At 35.3% G+C, this 20,841-nt stretch overlaps 1 protein-coding gene and 1 pseudogene across 1 annotated transcript; both read left to right on the top strand.

Annotated features, from left to right (window-relative positions):
- Positions 11,419 to 12,943, top strand: LOC109834777 (annotated as a pseudogene).
- On the top strand, positions 18,879 to 19,286 carry LOC109834776 (protein FAR1-RELATED SEQUENCE 5-like). Its single transcript, XM_020402794.1, has one exon. It carries the CDS (start codon positions 18,879 to 18,881, stop codon positions 19,284 to 19,286), a length of 408 nt encoding a protein of 135 aa, XP_020258383.1.

Below are 20,841 nucleotides of genomic sequence, written 5' to 3'. Positions count from 1 at the left end.
CAAGTTTTTGCCACAGGCGAAGATGGAGGCTTTTTTGCAAGTAAGTGCACGCAATCTGTGAAGGAACTGAACGTGTGATCGGTGAAGTGTCCATTGACATATATGGATATCTCCGACCAATTCCACAAAGGATCCAGATATTCAGGGTCGAGGAAGATGCATGAAATATTGTTTTTGTAATTGTAATGGTTTGTTTGGTTGAGAGGTTGGCATACAAGAGTCATCTTAGTGTGTGTTCCTGTAATTTGAATGGTCCAACGTCTTAACAATCTTTACAAGTTATGGAGCAATATTGTTTTATTAAGTTCCAGAATAGTGATGAAGCAATTAGGGTAAGCAAAATATATCCTGTTGATAGACTTTTAACTTTTTTAAAACTACACTATTACAATAGCTTTTATTTCATATACGATCGTAATGAATTAAAAGTTTCTTAGGGATGATTTTCACGTGACCCTGAGTTTCCGTTCTCATACCTCTTTACATCTTTGTCATCGGTAATATATCTTCTTTCAATCCAAATTATAAAGTTTCATTTCACAATATTTTTCTAAATAAAAAACTACAATCATGGTCCTATTTATAGGGTTTCACTTAATTGAGATGTTATATCCGAGATAACCTTGAATAGAAAACTACATCCATTAAAGTTTCTACAGAAAAACTACAACAACCGAAGTTTTTACAGAAAAATTATAAGCATTGAAGTTTTCACATAATTTTCTTTAGTGCTCTTCACAACTTTGAGTTTCTAATATTTGTAGCATTTATGAGTCTCTTTGCCTACATAGAAAATTAAATTATGCTACACATATGTATATTTTTAAAAAGTTTGCAACTTTAGAAGGCTTAATACTTGTATGAAACAATGCATGTACACAACTCTAAAACAATGCATGTACACAACTCTCAACGTATCTCCCTCTCAAGCCATGTATTTTGATCCATCAAGTAAGGTTTGTGTATAAAGATATTCTGTTTATGTTATATTTTTATAAAAATATACTATATACACTAAAATATCATATCCGAATGTCTTCAATTTGTTAAAGTGTCATTGATATTGTTATGGGCATCCATATAATTTTGTGCATCTTCATGATAAACACATGCATATACATACATGAAGATACATAAAATGCATGCTCAATTTAATAAATACTATGATTAATTAAATATATATACATTGTTATAAACATTAAATTTTACTTTATGACTCATTTAAATAATTATCAATCTGATTAACCTAGCATGTAATAGACATTGATTAGCATGCAAGCATATTCATATAGATCCTTTTTTTTTTTTGAAAATATATATTCATATTCATTAAAATTTACTTCCTGATAAACACATGCATATACATAATCATATAGCTATGAAACAATGCATGTACACAGCTCTCAACGTCTCTCCCTCTCAAGCCATGTATTTTGATCCATCAAGTAAGGTTTGTGTATATAAAGATATTATGTCTATGTTATATTTTTATAAAAATGTATTATACACTAAAATATCATATCCGAATGTATTCAATTTGTAAAAGTGTCATTGATATTGTTATGGGCATCCATATAATTTCGTGCATCTTTATGATAAACACATGCATATACATACATGAAAGATACATAAATGCATGCTCAATTTAATAAACGCTATGATTAATTAAATATATACATCATTATAAACATTAAATTTTACTTTATGACACTTTTAAATAATTATCAATCTGATTAACCTATTTTATTTTTCGAGCATGTAATAGACATTGATTAACATGCAAGCATATTCATATAGATCCTTTTTTTGGAAAATACATATTCATATAGATTCAATGTTTATTAATGAATAATCAAGTAGATTCAATATTTATTAATGCATAGTAAATTGAAATAGGAATTACATTTATTATTTTAGTTTTCCTACATGGTGATGACATAAATTTATTACATTAAGATTCATTTATTAATGTATTAAACGAAAGTAAAGTGTTGGCTAAGTGTTAGGTTATGTGCAAACGGTCACAGCCTAGGTTTGCACACAACAACCAATTTCTTAAATCAATTTCAGTTAGTTTGTCTTTTTTTTAAATCCACAAATATGGCGATGCTTTATTAAATCATATCTAAGTTGGTTTGTCTTTAAAAGAGAATTAAAAAATTAATCACTCACTACTCTCATTATCCAACCGACTTCTTTTTCTCTCTATTGAGATAAATATTGTTATAAATTTTTTCTCTCTATTTTTATTAAATAATTTAAGATACTCACTACTCTCATTATGAATTTTAAAATTGTTATAAATTTATGTGCAGATGTTCTTGCAATAGTAGCAAATTTCAATCCTATGATCAACTACGTTACAAGATATAGTAAGGTGGACACGAGGAGGGACACGTTATAATAGATAAAGAGTATACACACATGCTTTTATTTCACAATAAATTAGTTATTAGAAATATAATATATTAATAAAAAATTGTCTTCTTTTTCTTACACATTGGGATAACATTGTGTGTAACTTTATTCAGAGATTTAGCTAAAAATAAAGGATCAATTATTAAAGATAATATCAATGATATAGCACTATCAGATTTTAAAATATCATTGTACAAAAGTAACATATTTTTATTATTGAATTGCAAATTAATATCAATAAATTTCAAATTATAATTATAACTATGATATATCTAGGGGAAATGTGCATGACTTTACAAATTGCGTCAACGATATATATCAACCCTGAAATACAGCTTGCTAAGGACATGCAAGAATGATAATTCAAAAAAGAAGAAACAATGTAACTTAATAAATTAAAGTTTTAAATTTTAAAAATTATATGCAGGGCTCATTCAAAAGACTATATCAAGACCAATGATCCTTCATCAAGGCTATTCAGAAATGCAGCAAAAATGAAAATTGTTGACATTATGCAAGCATCACAAAAATCATCAGAGGTATAATATTATAAATCCTTTTTTATATATTTCTAAGTTTTCCTGGATATCTTTCATCTGCATTTACAATTATTATTTTTATATTAGTTTTTTAAATAACAAATTTTCATATTTGTTTTTCTTTTATAATTTATTTTTTCATTTCTTCTTTTATTTTCTACATATATATAAACTATGATTATTACTAACTAAATTTTTACAACTATACAGGCACAATATGGCACATTTACGAGAAAAATAACTAACATATTAAATAGGCATGAGATTTTGTATTACTCTTGCAAAAGCTACAACAAAAAAGTAGAAAAATATATTTATGACAAATGTCAAAATTATCAACAAATCACTGAAGACAGTATACCAGGTTAAGTACTATCAATTATTCATGAAAGAAAAATTTAAAAATTAAATATAAAAATATCATCTGATGCACAATGATAATACAAAATGTAGGTATATAGTTAAAGTCATAGTTGAAGATGAGACACATAGTGCAAGAGTGACACTTTTTGACACAGCAGAAACTTTGATAGGATGCAAGGCTCAGAAAATCATCGCTGATATAAAAGAGGTAACTTCTTACTTTATTATATTTTATACATATAAAACCATATGTTTCATGTATAAGGACTTAATTGTTTCCTCATTAAAACAAAAAAATAATTAGAGTTCGTTCTTCTAAAAGTTTGTGCTAAACATCAAAAAGATATACAAGTTCCTTGTGAAGTTGGATGAAAACTCAAATGATGAATGTGCACAAGGAAAGATAATAGCATAAGAAATTCAAATCCAGTAAGACATCACAATTAATATTGACGACGATGATGCAGTTCTCGAATTACCAAAAAAGAAGATAAAGGTGGGAAATGAATGATCAAGGGACCAAAAAAATTTAACATGACCATTTTTTAATTTTCAATACATTTACAAATCTGCTGAAGGATTTTTAACGAATTTTTCATATGTTTTTAAGATGATAAATTGATGAATGTTATTTGTTAGGATAATTTATGAATTATAAGCATATGCACATATAGTTGTTTAATAACTATTGCATGCTTTGATTAATTATGCAATTATTAGCTTAAATTTATCATTCAATTATGTGAATCTAAATACATATTCAAAGAAGACTTAACTTTATTACTTTAAAATGCATATGAACTATATTTTTATGATCTCGACTGCAAGCAAACTCTTGTTGATGAGTCATTTGCAAGAAGGGTTTCAGCTCATGGACATATTCTCTCAGATTCTATTCAACAGGGCAATGACATAGCTTAGTTTATGTGTGTTTTCGCCAAAAGTTGAATTTGTTGTCGAATTCATTATATCTTCGGTCGATTACAATAAATTCAAAGAAAACAGCCTTTTTATAAGACTCTTTTACACAACAAAAAGAAAATTACAACTCTTGAGAAAATAAACGCAGGATCGTTGTTTGGATCACTGCTTTCGTGGGATCTTTGCCTGTGCCGGGAGCGCTTTGACTCGTGGACCACCAAATCACAGATACTGATTGAACCGTGAGGGGTTTATGATTCTGACTTCGTTTATCGAAGTGAGAAATTGAAACGATATCTTATCGATGTAAGATAGTCGTTCTTCTTGAAATCAAGTCAAAGCCTGATTATCAAGGATTGGCCGTAAGATCAGCACCTCTGCTCTCTCTCTGCTCTGGATTGCTCTCAAGTGCTCAACTTTTGATCTCTGCTGGCAGCCCCCTTGAAAATGGCCTTCGGGGGGTATTTATAACCCTCTGGATGAACAGTGCTCGCGAGACAGCATTTGCTGTCTCGGCGGGCGAGACAGTGTTTGCTGTCTCGCCCAGCTGAACAGTAGAATTTGATGTCTCGCCGCGCGGAGACGAGTAAAATATGTTACATTGTGCGCATGTGCGAGGAACTGCGCCAACGTGAGAGCGGAGGCGCGCAGCGTGACTCGCCCACGCCGCGACTGTTTTCCACGTTCTTGAACCAGTTAGTGGCCACGTGTAGGGAAGTTACAAAGGATTTTGACCATCTGAAAGTGTCTCACTGGTGGAGACAAGTAAATTCTTGTCTACGCACGGCGAGACAGCAAAAGACTGCTCTCGCTGTGCGAGACAGTGAAAACTGTCTCGCGGGGGCGAGACAGTGAAAACTGTCTCGCGGGGGCGAGACAGTGAAAACTGTCTCGCCTGGGCGAGACAGTAAAAGTCTGTCTCGCCGGGCGAGACAGTAAAGACTGTCTCGCCAGGTGAGACAGTAAAGACTGTCTCGCCTGCAAGACATTCAAGACTTGTGTTCTTCTGCCTTTTTGGATGATTTCCTCTTGAGCTGTATTTGGATATCTTTCAGCATTTTTTGACGCCTACAGATACCCCCTCCAAAGTATTCCAGACTCATTCTTTTATAGAGGAGTTCTGGGATACTTTGGATAAGATAAGTCTTGCTTACGATCCCTTCAATGCTTGGTTGAGTAGATCGTATGGAAGGACTTGTACATAACTTCAATGCTTGATCTCTTCTGCTTTTAGTCTATTCAGTTCTTCGTAGAATAGTTAAAATTCTCCCAGCGTCGCGTTTATCGCTTGACCGTTGTCAAGATCCTGAATTGAAGTCGGTATTTGCTCTTGTAGATTCAACTTTCACCACTGAGTTGGTATATCCATTGAGAGTTTCTCAGGTTATCCTTAAGAATATTCAAATTAATATTCTCCAGAAACTTCCTATTGAGGGTGGGAATACAGTTTAGACTCATGTACCCATTGGAGTATTCAGGTCTTAGACTCGTATACCTATTGGAGTAATATAATCTCTTTTTTGTTGGTGGAGATAAACCCGAAATTGGAGAGGAAGAATTTTATATTCTATCTCCTGGTCTCTTGTTTGTTGGTAGAGATAAACCCGATGATGGAGAGGAAGAATTTTATATTCTATCTCCTAGTCTCTTGTTTGTTGGTAGAGATGAACCCGATGATGGAGAGGAAGAATTTTATATTCTATCTCCTGGTCTCTTGTTTGTTGGTAGAGATGAACCCGGAATCGGAGAGGAAGAATTTTATATTCTATCTCCTGGTCTCGCACAAATCGAAGCTGGACCTCTCGTTCGTGGAAGGAATCGAAAGGGGATTTTGGTTTTGGTCCTAACTGTGGTAAGGTTTGACCAAGTGGGAGTTCTGAGATGATCCTAACTGTTTAAAGGTTTGATCATTCAATTTGTGGACCTCTCGTTCACGGAATGAATCGAGAGGGGATTTTGGCTTTGGTCCTAACTGTTTAAAGGTTTGACCATGAGAGAATTTTGTGAGGGAAGATTGATCCAACGAAGTGATCGAATCTCACCTCAGCAAAAGAGTATTCGTAAATCACCGTGGGGATGTAGTGTTTATCACTTTGTTTGTAATGATCGGGTTATCCCTAAGAAAATTACATATAGCATTCTTCCGAGAACTTCCCGTTACATGAACCATCCACCCCCAGCTTTTCTTGCGAAGCTGGGTTTATCATCATGTTTAGCTGTATGATCGGGTTATCCTTAAAAGTACCATGCATGGCATTCTCCAGGAACTTCCCGTGAAGGAAAGGAAATAGTTTAGACTCATATACCTGTTGGAGTATTAAGGAGCAGTTTATACTCGTATACTTTTCGGAGTGAGATGGAGAAGCAGTTTATACTCGTATACTTATCGGAGTCAGGGAAAACAGTTTATACTCGTGTACCCAATGGAGTAATATGGTCGTCTTTACTCGACCTCTTCGAGAGGGGATTTTGGCTTTGGTCCTAACTGTTTAAAGGTTTGACCAAGATGGGAATTTGAGACGATCCTAACTGTTTAAAGGTTTGATCGTTCAATTTGTGGACCTCTCGTTCACGGAATGAATCGAGAGGGGATTTTGGCTTTGGTCCTAACTGTTTAAAGGTTTGACCAAGATGGGAATTTGAGACGATCCTAACTGTTTAAAGGTTTGATCGTTCAATTTGTGGACCTCTCGTTCATGGAACGAATCGAGAGGGGATTTTGGCTTTGGTCCTAACTGTTTAAAGGTTTGACCAAGATGGGAATTTGAGACGATCCTAACTGTTTAAAGGTTTGATCGTTCAATTTGTGGACCTCTCGTTCATGGAACGAATCGAGAGGGGATTTTGGCTTTGGTCCTAACTGTTTAAAGGTTTGACCAAGATGGGAATTTGAGACGATCCTAACTGTTTAAAGGTTTGATCGTTCAATTTGTGGACCTCTCGTTCATGGAACGAATCGAGAGGGGATTTTGGCTTTGGTCCTAACTGTTTAAAGGTTTGACCAAGATGGGAATTTGAGACGATCCTAACTGTTTAAAGGTTTGATCGTTCAATTTGTGGACCTCTCGTTCATGGAACGAATCGAGAGGGGATTTTGGCTTTGGTCCTAACTGTTTAAAGGTTTGACCAAGATGGGAATTTGAGACGATCCTAACTGTTTAAAGGTTTGATCGTTCAATTTGTGGACCTCTCGTTCATGGAACGAATCGAGAGGGGATTTTGGCTTTGGTCCTAACTGTTTAAAGGTTTGACCAAGATGGGAATTTGAGACGATCCTAACTGTTTAAAGGTTTGATCGTTCAATTTGTGGACCTCTCGTTCATGGAACGAATCGAGAGGGGATTTTGGCTTTGGTCCTAACTGTTTAAAGGTTTGACCAAGATGGGAATTTGAGACGATCCTAACTGTTTAAAGGTTTGATCGTTCAATTTGTGGACCTCTCGTTCATGGAACGAATCGAGAGGGGATTTTGGCTTTGGTCCTAACTGTTTAAAGGTTTGACCAAGATGGGAATTTGAGACGATCCTAACTGTTTAAAGGTTTGATCGTTCAATTTGTGGACCTCTCGTTCATGGAACGAATCGAGAGGGGATTTTGGCTTTGGTCCTAACTGTTTAAAGGTTTGACCAAGATGGGAATTTGAGACGATCCTAACTGTTTAAAGGTTTGATCGTTCAATTTGTGGACCTCTCGTTCATGGAACGAATCGAGAGGGGATTTTGGCTTTGGTCCTAACTGTTTAAAGGTTTGACCAAGATGGGAATTTGAGACGATCCTAACTGTTTAAAGGTTTGATCGTTCAATTTGTGGACCTCTCGTTCATGGAACGAATCGAGAGGGGATTTTGGCTTTGGTCCTAACTGTTTAAAGGTTTGACCAAGATGGGAATTTGAGACGATCCTAACTGTTTAAAGGTTTGATCGTTCAATTTGTGGACCTCTCGTTCATGGAACGAATCGAGAGGGGATTTTGGCTTTGGTCCTAACTGTTTAAAGGTTTGACCAAGATGGGAATTTGAGACGATCCTAACTGTTTAAAGGTTTGATCGTTCAATTTGTGGACCTCTCGTTCATGGAACGAATCGAGAGGGGATTTTGGCTTTGGTCCTAACTGTTTAAAGGTTTGACCAAGATGGGAATTTGAGACGATCCTAACTGTTTAAAGGTTTGATCGTTCAATTTGTGGACCTCTCGTTCATGGAACGAATCGAGAGGGGATTTTGGCTTTGGTCCTAACTGTTTAAAGGTTTGACCAAGATGGGAATTTGAGACGATCCTAACTGTTTAAAGGTTTGATCGTTCAATTTGTGGACCTCTCGTTCATGGAACGAATCGAGAGGGGATTTTGGCTTTGGTCCTAACTGTTTAAAGGTTTGACCAAGATGGGAATTTGAGACGATCCTAACTGTTTAAAGGTTTGATCGTTCAATTTGTGGACCTCTCGTTCATGGAACGAATCGAGAGGGGATTTTGGCTTTGGTCCTAACTGTTTAAAGGTTTGACCAAGATGGGAATTTGAGACGATCCTAACTGTTTAAAGGTTTGATCGTTCAATTTGTGGACCTCTCGTTCATGGAACGAATCGAGAGGGGATTTTGGCTTTGGTCCTAACTGTTTAAAGGTTTGACCAAGATGGGAATTTGAGACGATCCTAACTGTTTAAAGGTTTGATCGTTCAATTTGTGGACCTCTCGTTCATGGAACGAATCGAGAGGGGATTTTGGCTTTGGTCCTAACTGTTTAAAGGTTTGACCAAGATGGGAATTTGAGACGATCCTAACTGTTTAAAGGTTTGATCGTTCAATTTGTGGACCTCTCGTTCATGGAACGAATCGAGAGGGGATTTTGGCTTTGGTCCTAACTGTTTAAAGGTTTGACCAAGATGGGAATTTGAGACGATCCTAACTGTTTAAAGGTTTGATCGTTCAATTTGTGGACCTCTCGTTCATGGAACGAATCGAGAGGGGATTTTGGCTTTGGTCCTAACTGTTTAAAGGTTTGACCAAGATGGGAATTTGAGACGATCCTAACTGTTTAAAGGTTTGATCGTTCAATTTGTGGACCTCTCGTTCATGGAACGAATCGAGAGGGGATTTTGGCTTTGGTCCTAACTGTTTAAAGGTTTGACCAAGATGGGAATTTGAGACGATCCTAACTGTTTAAAGGTTTGATCGTTCAATTTGTGGACCTCTCGTTCATGGAACGAATCGAGAGGGGATTTTGGCTTTGGTCCTAACTGTTTAAAGGTTTGACCAAGATGGGAATTTGAGACGATCCTAACTGTTTAAAGGTTTGATCGTTCAATTTGTGGACCTCTCGTTCATGGAACGAATCGAGAGGGGATTTTGGCTTTGGTCCTAACTGTTTAAAGGTTTGACCAAGATGGGAATTTGAGACGATCCTAACTGTTTAAAGGTTTGATCGTTCAATTTGTGGACCTCTCGTTCATGGAACGAATCGAGAGGGGATTTTGGCTTTGGTCCTAACTGTTTAAAGGTTTGACCAAGATGGGAATTTGAGACGATCCTAACTGTTTAAAGGTTTGATCGTTCAATTTGTGGACCTCTCGTTCATGGAACGAATCGAGAGGGGATTTTGGCTTTGGTCCTAACTGTTTAAAGGTTTGACCAAGATGGGAATTTGAGACGATCCTAACTGTTTAAAGGTTTGATCGTTCAATTTGTGGACCTCTCGTTCATGGAACGAATCGAGAGGGGATTTTGGCTTTGGTCCTAACTGTTTAAAGGTTTGACCAAGATGGGAATTTGAGACGATCCTAACTGTTTAAAGGTTTGATCGTTCAATTTGTGGACCTCTCGTTCATGGAACGAATCGAGAGGGGATTTTGGCTTTGGTCCTAACTGTTTAAAGGTTTGACCAAGATGGGAATTTGAGACGATCCTAACTGTTTAAAGGTTTGATCGTTCAATTTGTGGACCTCTCGTTCATGGAACGAATCGAGAGGGGATTTTGGCTTTGGTCCTAACTGTTTAAAGGTTTGACCAAGATGGGAATTTGAGACGATCCTAACTGTTTAAAGGTTTGATCGTTCAATTTGTGGACCTCTCGTTCATGGAACGAATCGAGAGGGGATTTTGGCTTTGGTCCTAACTGTTTAAAGGTTTGACCAAGATGGGAATTTGAGACGATCCTAACTGTTTAAAGGTTTGATCGTCAGTAAATTTGCTGTCTCGCCCAGCGAGACAGTAAAATACTGTCTACATTTCTGGCAGTTTTCGATGTAACTGCTTTCCCACGTTTCAAACTCCGTTATTTTGGCAGTTATCCACGTGATCCTCGCCCACAACGTTTTCCACGTTCTTGAACAGTTAGTGGCCACGTGTAGGGCAGTTACAAAGGTAGTTTTGACCATCTGAAAGCTGTCTCACGTGCGAGACAGTAAATTCTGTCTCGCACGGCGAGATAGCAAAGACTGTCTCGCGTGGGCGAGGCAGCAAAGACTGTCTCGCCTTGTAAAAGTCTGTCTCGCCCGCGAGACAGTAAAGACTGTCTCGCACGGCGAGACAGTAAAGACTGTCTCGCGCGGCGAGACAGTCAAGTCTGTCTCGCATGGCAAGACATTCAAGTCTGTCTCGCATGGCAAGACATTCAAGTCTGTCTCGCATGGCAAGACATTCAAGTCTGTCTCGCATGGCAAGACATTCAAGTCTGTCTCGCATGGCGAGACAGTCAAGTCTGTCTCGCATGGCAAGACATTCAAGTCTGTCTCGCATGGCAAGACATTCAAGACTTGTGTTCTTCTGCCTTTTTGGATGATTTCCTCTTGAGCTGTATTTGGATATCTTTCAGCATTTTTTGACGCCTACAATGTGCCTTGAGGATGAGTCCTATTGTAGAATCACATGGGTGCCTGTCTAGAATTTATACAGGTAGTAGGGTGAAGAAGCTGTTTACGCAAGGTGTATCTCAAAATCGGTATCCTGGAAAAACTTATGAGCAGGTATGTGCCATATTTATTGCTAAATTTGTTTTCATCCAAGTTAATATAACTCATTTATCATAATAACGCCTCTTCCTTAGTAATGATCACAAGAGCCTGTTCAAATGGTAATATCCTTTAGCACGCACGCGTGTTCTTCAATCCATGCCTTCATCACTTTAGAAGATATTGTTTGAATTTTTTAAACGCCTTTACTTTTGATCCTTCCACAATAATGATGGCAATGTTTAATACTTCTCTTCATGAAAATGTTAAGACAAAGCATCCCCAATTGCTATATGAGTCAAAGTTGTACAGAATCCTGGAAGGACGAAGTATGAATTTTTTTTAGCCTTTTGTTATGACAGTTAGTTATCAGTGACATTTCTAAGTTGTGTTCTAATTTCTGATCCTTTTCCTTTACTATGACAGCTGGGATTCCAAATATGAAGTGATTTGGTGTTGAAGGAAACCATAATGTTGCTGTAATGGATTTACTGGGACCGGTCTTGAAGACATTCTCAATTTTTGCAGTAAGAAGCAATCACTAAAGTCTGTTCTTATGTTGGCTGATCAAATGGTAAGTTTTAAATGCCTCAATTGCTTTTGATTCTAAGCGTAGGTGACTATAATTTCATTATTTCTGGACTTTCTTTGACATATGAATCAGATTTAATTTGTTCTGCAAATTCTTTTTTGCACAGGAGTATCAAACTAGACAATTTCCTAATGGGATTGGGCAAATGAGCAAATCAGGTAATTATACTTTTGTAAAGTTAAATATACTATTTTGTTTCCTTTCGTTTGTGATTAAAAGTATACACTTTTGACTTTTTTTTTGCATTTTCATATAGGTTTACATTATAGATTTTAACCTTGCTAAGAAGTATAGGGATACTTCAAAGCACCAACACACACCTTATAGGTATTGTAAATGCTTGATTGCAGATTTGTTTTTTGTGCAAATATTTTATAATTAGACATTGTAATTTATATTATAAATTTTAATGACATTTTAAAGCATTCAACTACAACCTGTGTTTATTACAAAGCGAAGTGGTCCTAAATGACTGTATAATATTTGTGCTAAATTTTCTTTTAATTATAATTTATTTCCCATATCATGCAAATGGCAAACACAATATATTTGGAACAATACAAAATTACTTTATATTTTTTTGTGTACATTTTATGGATTGACTATATATTGCTACCCAAAAAAGCTTGTACATGTGCTTTTATGCAAGTGTTTGTTTACCTAAATTCATATGTTGCAGAGAGAATAAGAACTTGACTGGGAATGCGAGGTATGCAAGCATGAACATCCACCTTGGTATAGATATGTATTCTAATATTAATTTCTTAAAATACTTCCTAACATATTTTAGTTTTCTTTTACACCTTGCTCAGGTTGGCAGCTACTTATCATAATTTATATGCTTGACTTATGTACATTATAATCTTATGAACAAAGCAGGAGGGGTGTTCTGGAATCTCTAGGATTTGTTCTCACGTATTTTTTATAAGGAAGGTTTGGTGTCTATCTCAACTTTACTTTTAGTAGCTTTGTCCATAGTATGGTGTAACGAAAATTTGTTTTTCTTGTTGTTTCTAGTCTTCCCTATCAAGGTTTAAAAGCTGGAACAAAGAATCAAAAATATTAAAAAATTAATGAAACAAAAGTTACCACATCTATTGAGATAAGATCTATTTCACATAATAAAGTTGGGAGCCTTGACGACATCTTTTCATACTTTTCTTAATAATGACTATATATATATATATATATATATATAGATAATATAATATAATATATATATATATATATTATATATATATATATATATATATATATGGGCGAAAAGTGAATCTAAGGTGACACCCTAGCTCCCACCTTAAGAGCGGCCTAGAATCACATTCATTTCCTAATATTTTTTTACTATCCGCTCCGTTGAAGTTGATCTACACGTTCTTAAACCCAAACACACCAATTTTGGCGTGCAACCGTCGGAGTTTTGACCATTTATCCACTAGCCCTATTAATTTACGGTTTCGAATGAATAGAACTTTTTACACGCTCAAACGAATGCTCAAAACACAACCGCGCGTTCACCCTAAAATTGGGGACTTCTGAGTGTTCTTAGTTTAGAACTGTGTAGATCAAGTTCAACGAGCCCGATCGAAAAAAAATTTATGGAAATGATGGATTCATAGGCCGCATCTTAGTGGGTAGTAGAGGTGTCACCTTAGATTCCACTTGTTCCATATATATATATATATATATATATATATATATATACTATATATATATATATTAATAATATATATGATAATAATTATATTCATGACAACATTGACATATTATCTTCAGCCATTATGCCGTGAATATCCAACATAATTTGCATCAACTTTCACTACTACCGTTCACTATGGTTTGACCACAAACCTGATTATTCATAACTTATAAGAATATTCTGTGACCTTTTTATTCACGAGGATAAGCTATTCTGGTAACTCATACTATTCATGTTGATGAGGAATTCTGTGCTGATGGTAGGTTTAGATATATGTAATTCTCAAGCAAGATGTTGAATGATGTTGAATCTTAATCTATAGGATTTCTATTTGAATATGTGTTTGATTGGACCATATTGAAGTATCACCAATCACAAATTGCTAGCACTCCTCCACGACCTCTTGTAAGTCTTGCATATATAGACCTATTAATTTATTGCATATAGGTTTTCATTTGTTTTGATTTCTTTTTATTTATCATAGCAACACCTTGCTCATTTTTTATCTTCCATATAGCGTTCTGGAGCAGGACATAGTTCTGGGTTGGCACCAGTTCTTGGTAACGTCAATAGGTAATCTGGTAGTTAATTTTGCTAACTGTTCCTTTGAGAGTCTGCTATTAAGTTTGTTACATCTGTTTATGTCATAGAATACATCCTGTTTTACTTTCTTTTTTATTGAAAAAATTACCTCCTTCATGCTTGCTCCAGTACATGTTTTATCTATTTCCTAACCAAGTGCTTCTGTGCCACTTAGTTATTGTGTTTCATTAACATGGTCATTTGTTCTTAGGCCTAACATAGATAAAATGTGTTTATAAAATCTTCATTTTTATTAAGTACTACCAAAAATACCTTTCCCAGAATAGCATTTACTAAATTTCGTACTTGAAAACTTTAATTTAGGTGGTAAAGAAGGAAGAACAAGTTGTTGGTTAGCAGACCCTTCTCGTTGCCGTGCATCGGGACAAGCCGTAAATACAGGCAACTTACTAAAAAAACACGGGTAGCAAATGATTCAAAAGAGGATTTTGTGAACCAATAGTTTTATATGTCATTGTTTTTAGCCTGTGACAAGTCAACTTCAGTGGATCTATGTGACATCTAAATTTCATTCTAATAAGAAACTTATTAGAGTCTAATCTAAAGTAATCTCTAAAGGAAATATTAATTAAAGTTGATCCACATCTGTAAAGACAACTCTGATTTTTTTTAGTTATAGTCTCATGGTTTTCCGCCTTTGGTTTCATCTACAATTGATTTTATCAAAGATAGAACTGTTGTTTTAAGAGTATGATTCTTTGGTTATTTGTCTTCTAAAAAATTATGTACTATCTTCGCAATTTTTTAAAATCTTACAATTTACTTTGATTCGATGAATTTCATAGACATGTATTCAGAAAATCTCAAGCTCGTAATAGGTATAAGTAGCTTACCACTAGAAAGAAATTTAGAACAATTAAAGCTCAAAATATCCAATTATAAAGAGAGATATTTATAGCATCTCAATTGTTTGTTGCATGACTATTAATTGTTTTGAGGAGATAGAAATAAGTAGGACTAAAGAAAAAAATTGATGCTGCTATTTTAATAGCATTTATATTGGATGATTATGATTAAATAGGTCATCTACTGTCACCTGTATATAGGTAGCATTGACTGATTGAAACTCAATGTTGTATATCAAATAAAATTCTTTTATAAAATTATTCATTATTTACTATTGTTAAGGATGCAAACAATCTATTATCACCCAGTTAATACATAAATGTAATTTCATTATTCAATCATTTTGAATTTTTAAATTATATCCATATGTTTGATACATGGTTTAAATTAAATAAATCTTAATGAAATGAATCAATAATAAAATAAAAAATTAAAAAAATTACCACGTGCATTGCACATGCAATCCAACTAGTATATATATATATAGTGCACCCCGTGAAAAATATGATTCCAAATTTTTTTAAGCACCGTAATTTAAACTTGCATTCCTCTAAGTTTTAACATATTTGATTTAATTATTGTACACTTAAAAATTAGAAATCATATCGACTTCTATATACTTAAAGAATGATTTAAAATTTAATACATTTGATTTAAAAAATCATATCTACTGCTCTATACTTAAAGGAGAATCCACGTTTTAATACATTTAGTTTACTTTATTGTTTATAATACAGTAAAATACTATAGAATGAATAGTAGCTTTAAAAAAATACAGACTCAAATATGATTATTGTTTATGCTATAGTAAAAAAATCTGTAGCAATAATAGTAACTTCGAGCGCGGAGGTCAGATTTGGTTTACTATTCTCACTATAAAAATTCACTGTAGTTTTTTTTAACTATAGCATGAACAATAAATTTTTGGATCCTCCTATAAGTATTGAAGTATAGAAGAGTAGATATGAGCGTGAGAGATTTTGTAATATACTAAACAAACATCATTTATTATGTTTTGAGAATTAAGTTCAAAAGTGAGAAATTTAAAATCTAATTCATAGATGGAGTATCAGTAATTCTTACTTTACATGCACCAATGCACTTAGGAGTTGTTTGGCAATCAGAAAGTGAATTGAAAATTTGTAAGTTACTTTTTTTCAAATGACGTTCACGTCCATGTCGGCATGTAAGTGAAATATTGTGTTTGTTTAAAAAATAAAATTATTGTCGAAAGTGCAATGTATAGATGATGTAACAAAATAGAATTAATTAGTAAATATAGTTAAATTTGGTTATTATTTTTGTCACTTTTATATGACTTGACTATTTTTTTAGGTGAAGTCAAAATTGTATCAAATCCTATATGACAACTTTCATGCGTTTCATTTTGGTAGGCACTTACATGGAAACAAAGACTTAAAATATTAAAAATAATTTACTTTCTCACTTTTATCATTCGCTTGCATGTAAACAAACACCCCCTTAAGTTGTTCACTAAAAAAGGGTTATTTAGCCATTAGTCCCTCAAATCTTCAATAATTCTATACTAATTAATGAAATATTTGAAATTTATCATATGTCTATCAAATCTTAAGGCTTGGTTTGGTAGGAGTGGTAAGGCAAGGTGAATGACAACTAAAACTCTTCTTTGATAGAAGATTTTCAGGGGCTTAGGTAAAGTGAGGAGAGATATAATACAAGATGAACTAGGAATCTAGAGTGAAAAATATTTCCAAATGGGAAGGACAAAAGAGGAAAGAGAAAGTGAGCTAAAAAATATCCACCCTCCACACTATCCCTCTATAAAAAAGGAGGAGGAGGCTAGAAGGGTTATAGTTAGGATTAGCATTCGAGACCTAGTTTTTGGTTTTGGGATTTTAGAGTCCTTTGTGATAGAAATAATAGTTGATGAGTATTCTGCTCATTAATTAAGCGATTGACATGCCCATTGGGAGTTTGGTTGAGGGGTCTCATTTTTTGGTTTTGTGAGATTGGAGTCCTTTGTGGGAAAAGTAATAGTTGATGGGTATCAAGACTTGAGGGACATATGAGCAATTTTAAAGACTATAGAGGCTAGTATGGAGTTATTGAAGATTTGAAGCACAAATATCAAAATAGCCCTTAACAAAATAACTATTGATGTTTTGTTCGAAGTTCATTTGCATGACTTGTAAATAGTTTATATTAACATTTTTTCCCATTTTGCAAATACTAGCCTTCAACATGTTAAAGTATTTAAATATCCTGAATAAAATATTATAATCCCAACCTAAAAAATTTTAGAACACTTAGAAAGTTTTTTGTTAAAATCCATTTGAAAAAAATTTAGATGTACACCATGAAAAAAATTATATATATATATATATATATATATATATATATATATAGTATATATATATATATAATATAATATATATATATATATATTAAATATATATACTATAAATATATATATATAGTATATATATACTATATATATATATATATATCTATATATATTATATCATATATATATATATATATATATATATATATATATATATATATATATATATATATATATATATATAGAGAGAGAGAGAGAGGAGAATAGAGAGAGAGAGTTTGTTGGAGAAGAGCTGGTCAGCTACTGCCACCGTGAGGCTGATCAGCCTATACATGTGATGCCCCTACTAGATGTGAGCTAGTAGGGCCACTCACTAATTGTTCATAGACTGTCAGCTCACGGGCGGGAGCTGGCATCTCTTTTTTTCTTTATATTTACTAATATATATATATATATATATATTATATATATATATATTATATTATATATTATATATATATATATAGAGAGAGAGAGAGAGAGAGAGAGAGAGAGAAAACTGCAGGAGCGCTGGGCAGCTCTTCTGAGCGTGCGCTGTAGGGATGTTTTTGAAAATTTCCATCGCGATTCTCAAGGTGGGCAGAGTTAAAACCGCTGAGCCAGCTCACAGATCCCCCTCTCTCTCCCCAAAGGAACACAGCTCCCCCCAAATCTCAGATCGACGAAATGACCAGAAACGAAGACTAAAAGAGCCCCAAATCCCCCCACCCAAATCCCACCATTTCGTCGATCTCTCTCAGATCCCCGACATTCGAAGACTAAAAGAGCCGCCACGATTCCTCTCCGCTCCCTCTCCGTCGCGGGTGACCCCAGACCTAGCAGCGCACCGAAGAGCCGCCACGATTCCTCTCCGCTCCCTCTCTGTCGCGGGTGACCCCAGACCTAGCAGCGCACCGCCACCGGCCATCGCCCTCTCTCTAACTTCATCGGTCGTGACCCCATCCACCACCGCGGTAATTTCTCTTCCTTTTTTTTCTTGCCCTTTTTACTTTGAATTTTGATCGGATGCGGCCAGAATATTCTTTGAATTCAAAAACTTCGTCGCTGGTCATTACAGATTTCTTTATTTGTTGGCTTTAGTTACTGTTTAATATTCTGGAGAATTAAATAGTATTTGGCAAACAATAAAATAAAAAAAAGAGTACTTATGTAAGTAAGAGAAAGGTTTTATGGATGCAAACTCTTGAGATTCTCTGCAACAAAAATCCAAGCAAGGTCATATATAATTGTCAACTAGGCCTTTCTGTTCTTTTCAGTTACTTTTTGCTTATGGTTATGGTTAGGGTCAGGACTATTGTAACTAAGCAATATAGTAGCTAGAGAGAACAAATTTTCAAATCTATCATTTAATGGATAGTTATATATGATTTGTCAAGTGGAAATTAGCACAATTCATAGGGGATATGGTGTTAACTACAAAATTACATTAACCATCTAATTAGTAAAATTGGATGGCTATATGATTTATGTGCCTTTTCTCCTCGCCTTATAATCTCAGCAATATATAATCCATGCTGTGTTATTACGCTTATGGCAAAATATCAATTTTTTCTTCTTTGCATTTCTTGTACAGCAAATAAAGTGTTCGAAATGGGAGAATCAAATGCTAGAGGAATTGAAATTGAAATTCCTATCAATACAGAAAATGCTCCTAAGCCACTACTCGGAATGAAGTTTAGTACTTATGAAGAAGCTTATAACTATTATAACCATTACGCATTGTTGATGGGTTTTGGAATAAGGAAGAGCACGGTAAATTACTCGAAGAAGACAAGAGACGTGTTAGACAGAAAGTTTGTTTGTGATAAGGAGGGCTATAGATCTAATAGAGACAAGATGGAGATGCCTTTTCGGCGAGAGACCCGAGTGGGATGTAAGGCAATGATGAGAGTTAAAGTATTGGAGGACAAATCGTGGGAGGTCACAGGGTTTGTTGAAGAACATACAAATCATGTGTTGAGTAGTCCAGACAAAGCAAAGATGCACAGATCACACTAACAATTCCATAAAACTCAAAGTTGTAAAAAACTTATTGAGAGTCTGCAAGAAGAAGGTATGCCTACATCCACTATTTCTCGCGTCATTAATACAACCAATGGAAGAGAAGGCGAATTAGTGACACCACAACAGTGTATTGATCACATCAGATACCAGAGAGTCAACAATATTGGCCATGAATGCATATCTATCATTCGACATTTTCAGAGTATGACAGCGAATGATCCAGAATTCTATTTTGCAATAGAAGTGGACAGTAGTGGACAAATGAGGAGTGTTTTCTGGGCTGACGAAAGATCAAGGGCGTCTTTGTAGGCGTCAAAAAATGCTAATAGATATCCCAAACATAGAGAAAATCACTCAAAGGGATCTCATATTGAAGATCAAGTCAGGAATGAACTGTCTCGCCAGCGAGACAGGCTTCGCTGTCTCGCCAGCGAGACAGTATTTGCTGTCTCGCCAGCGAGACAGGCTTTGCTGTCTCGCCAGCGAGACAGGCTTTGCTGTCTCGCCAGCAACACTGTCTCGACCAGCGAGACAGTAAACACTGTCTCGCCAGCTAACTTCTTCGTTTGTTTGAGTTTTGTGCAGTTATTACCCCAGAGGCTATAAATACCCCCCTAGGGTCATTTCTGAGGGGGATCGAGCATATTTTCGAGCATTCCAGAGCAGAGAGAGCAGATTTGAGTTTTCATACAACGCCTTGAAATTAAGCTTTGACTTGATTTTAAGAAGAACGACTATCTTACTTCGATAAGATATCGTTTCAATTTCTCACTTCGATAAATGAAGTCAGAATCAGTAAACCCCCCTTCACGATCTGTGATTCGGCGGTCTACGAACCAAAGCGTTCCCGGCACAGGCAAAGTCCCACGAAAACAAAGATCGATAGACGATTTTTGTGTTTGTTTCTCAATAGTTGTAATTTTCATTTTATTGTGTAGAAAAAGTCTTATAAAAAGATTATTCTTTCGAATTTGTTGTAATCAAACAAAGTTATAATGAATTCCTCAACAGAACCGACTTTTGACTCAAACAAGCTGGCGACCACAGTGGGAGCCAGCGGCCTCGCTGCCGAGGCTGCGGTCAAGATCATCGTCAATGAAGAGATCGAATACGAATTCGATCAGGCGAAATTTGAGGAGTACTTGTCGTCCTCATCATCAAAACTTTCCTCACCCCGCAAATGTAGGAAAGTTTCATCTCCCAGAAAAAAGCTCAAGTCTGCAGTGTCAATGAAGACCGCAGGTGAAAGTTCTTGCCCGGATGTTGCTAAAGAATCTATCTGCAACATCTCTGCTCCGAACGACTCCACACCCATTCAGGAGTCGATGATGAATAGCTCGTCGGTGCTGACGAAGAGAGCTCGTCAGAGACAGCGCCAGCGCCGTGCTCGACAATTGGCTAAAGCCATGCAACAAACCGACGGGGTCCATTACTATGCGGACCTAGAGTCGAGGAGGCAGAAAATGATTCAGTTGCCTCAACGGCAAGATAATCATATTTCTGCATAGCTTATGATGGAAGAGGGTGTCTGAAAGGCCACCGAAGAATC

This window comes from Asparagus officinalis, chromosome 3 (genome assembly GCF_001876935.1).
Source record: "Asparagus officinalis chromosome 3, Aspof.V1, whole genome shotgun sequence".
Classification (NCBI taxonomy): domain Eukaryota; kingdom Viridiplantae; phylum Streptophyta; class Magnoliopsida; order Asparagales; family Asparagaceae; genus Asparagus; species Asparagus officinalis.
Note: the sequence above shows the minus strand (reverse complement) of the source record. Positions and strands in the feature narration are given on the sequence as shown.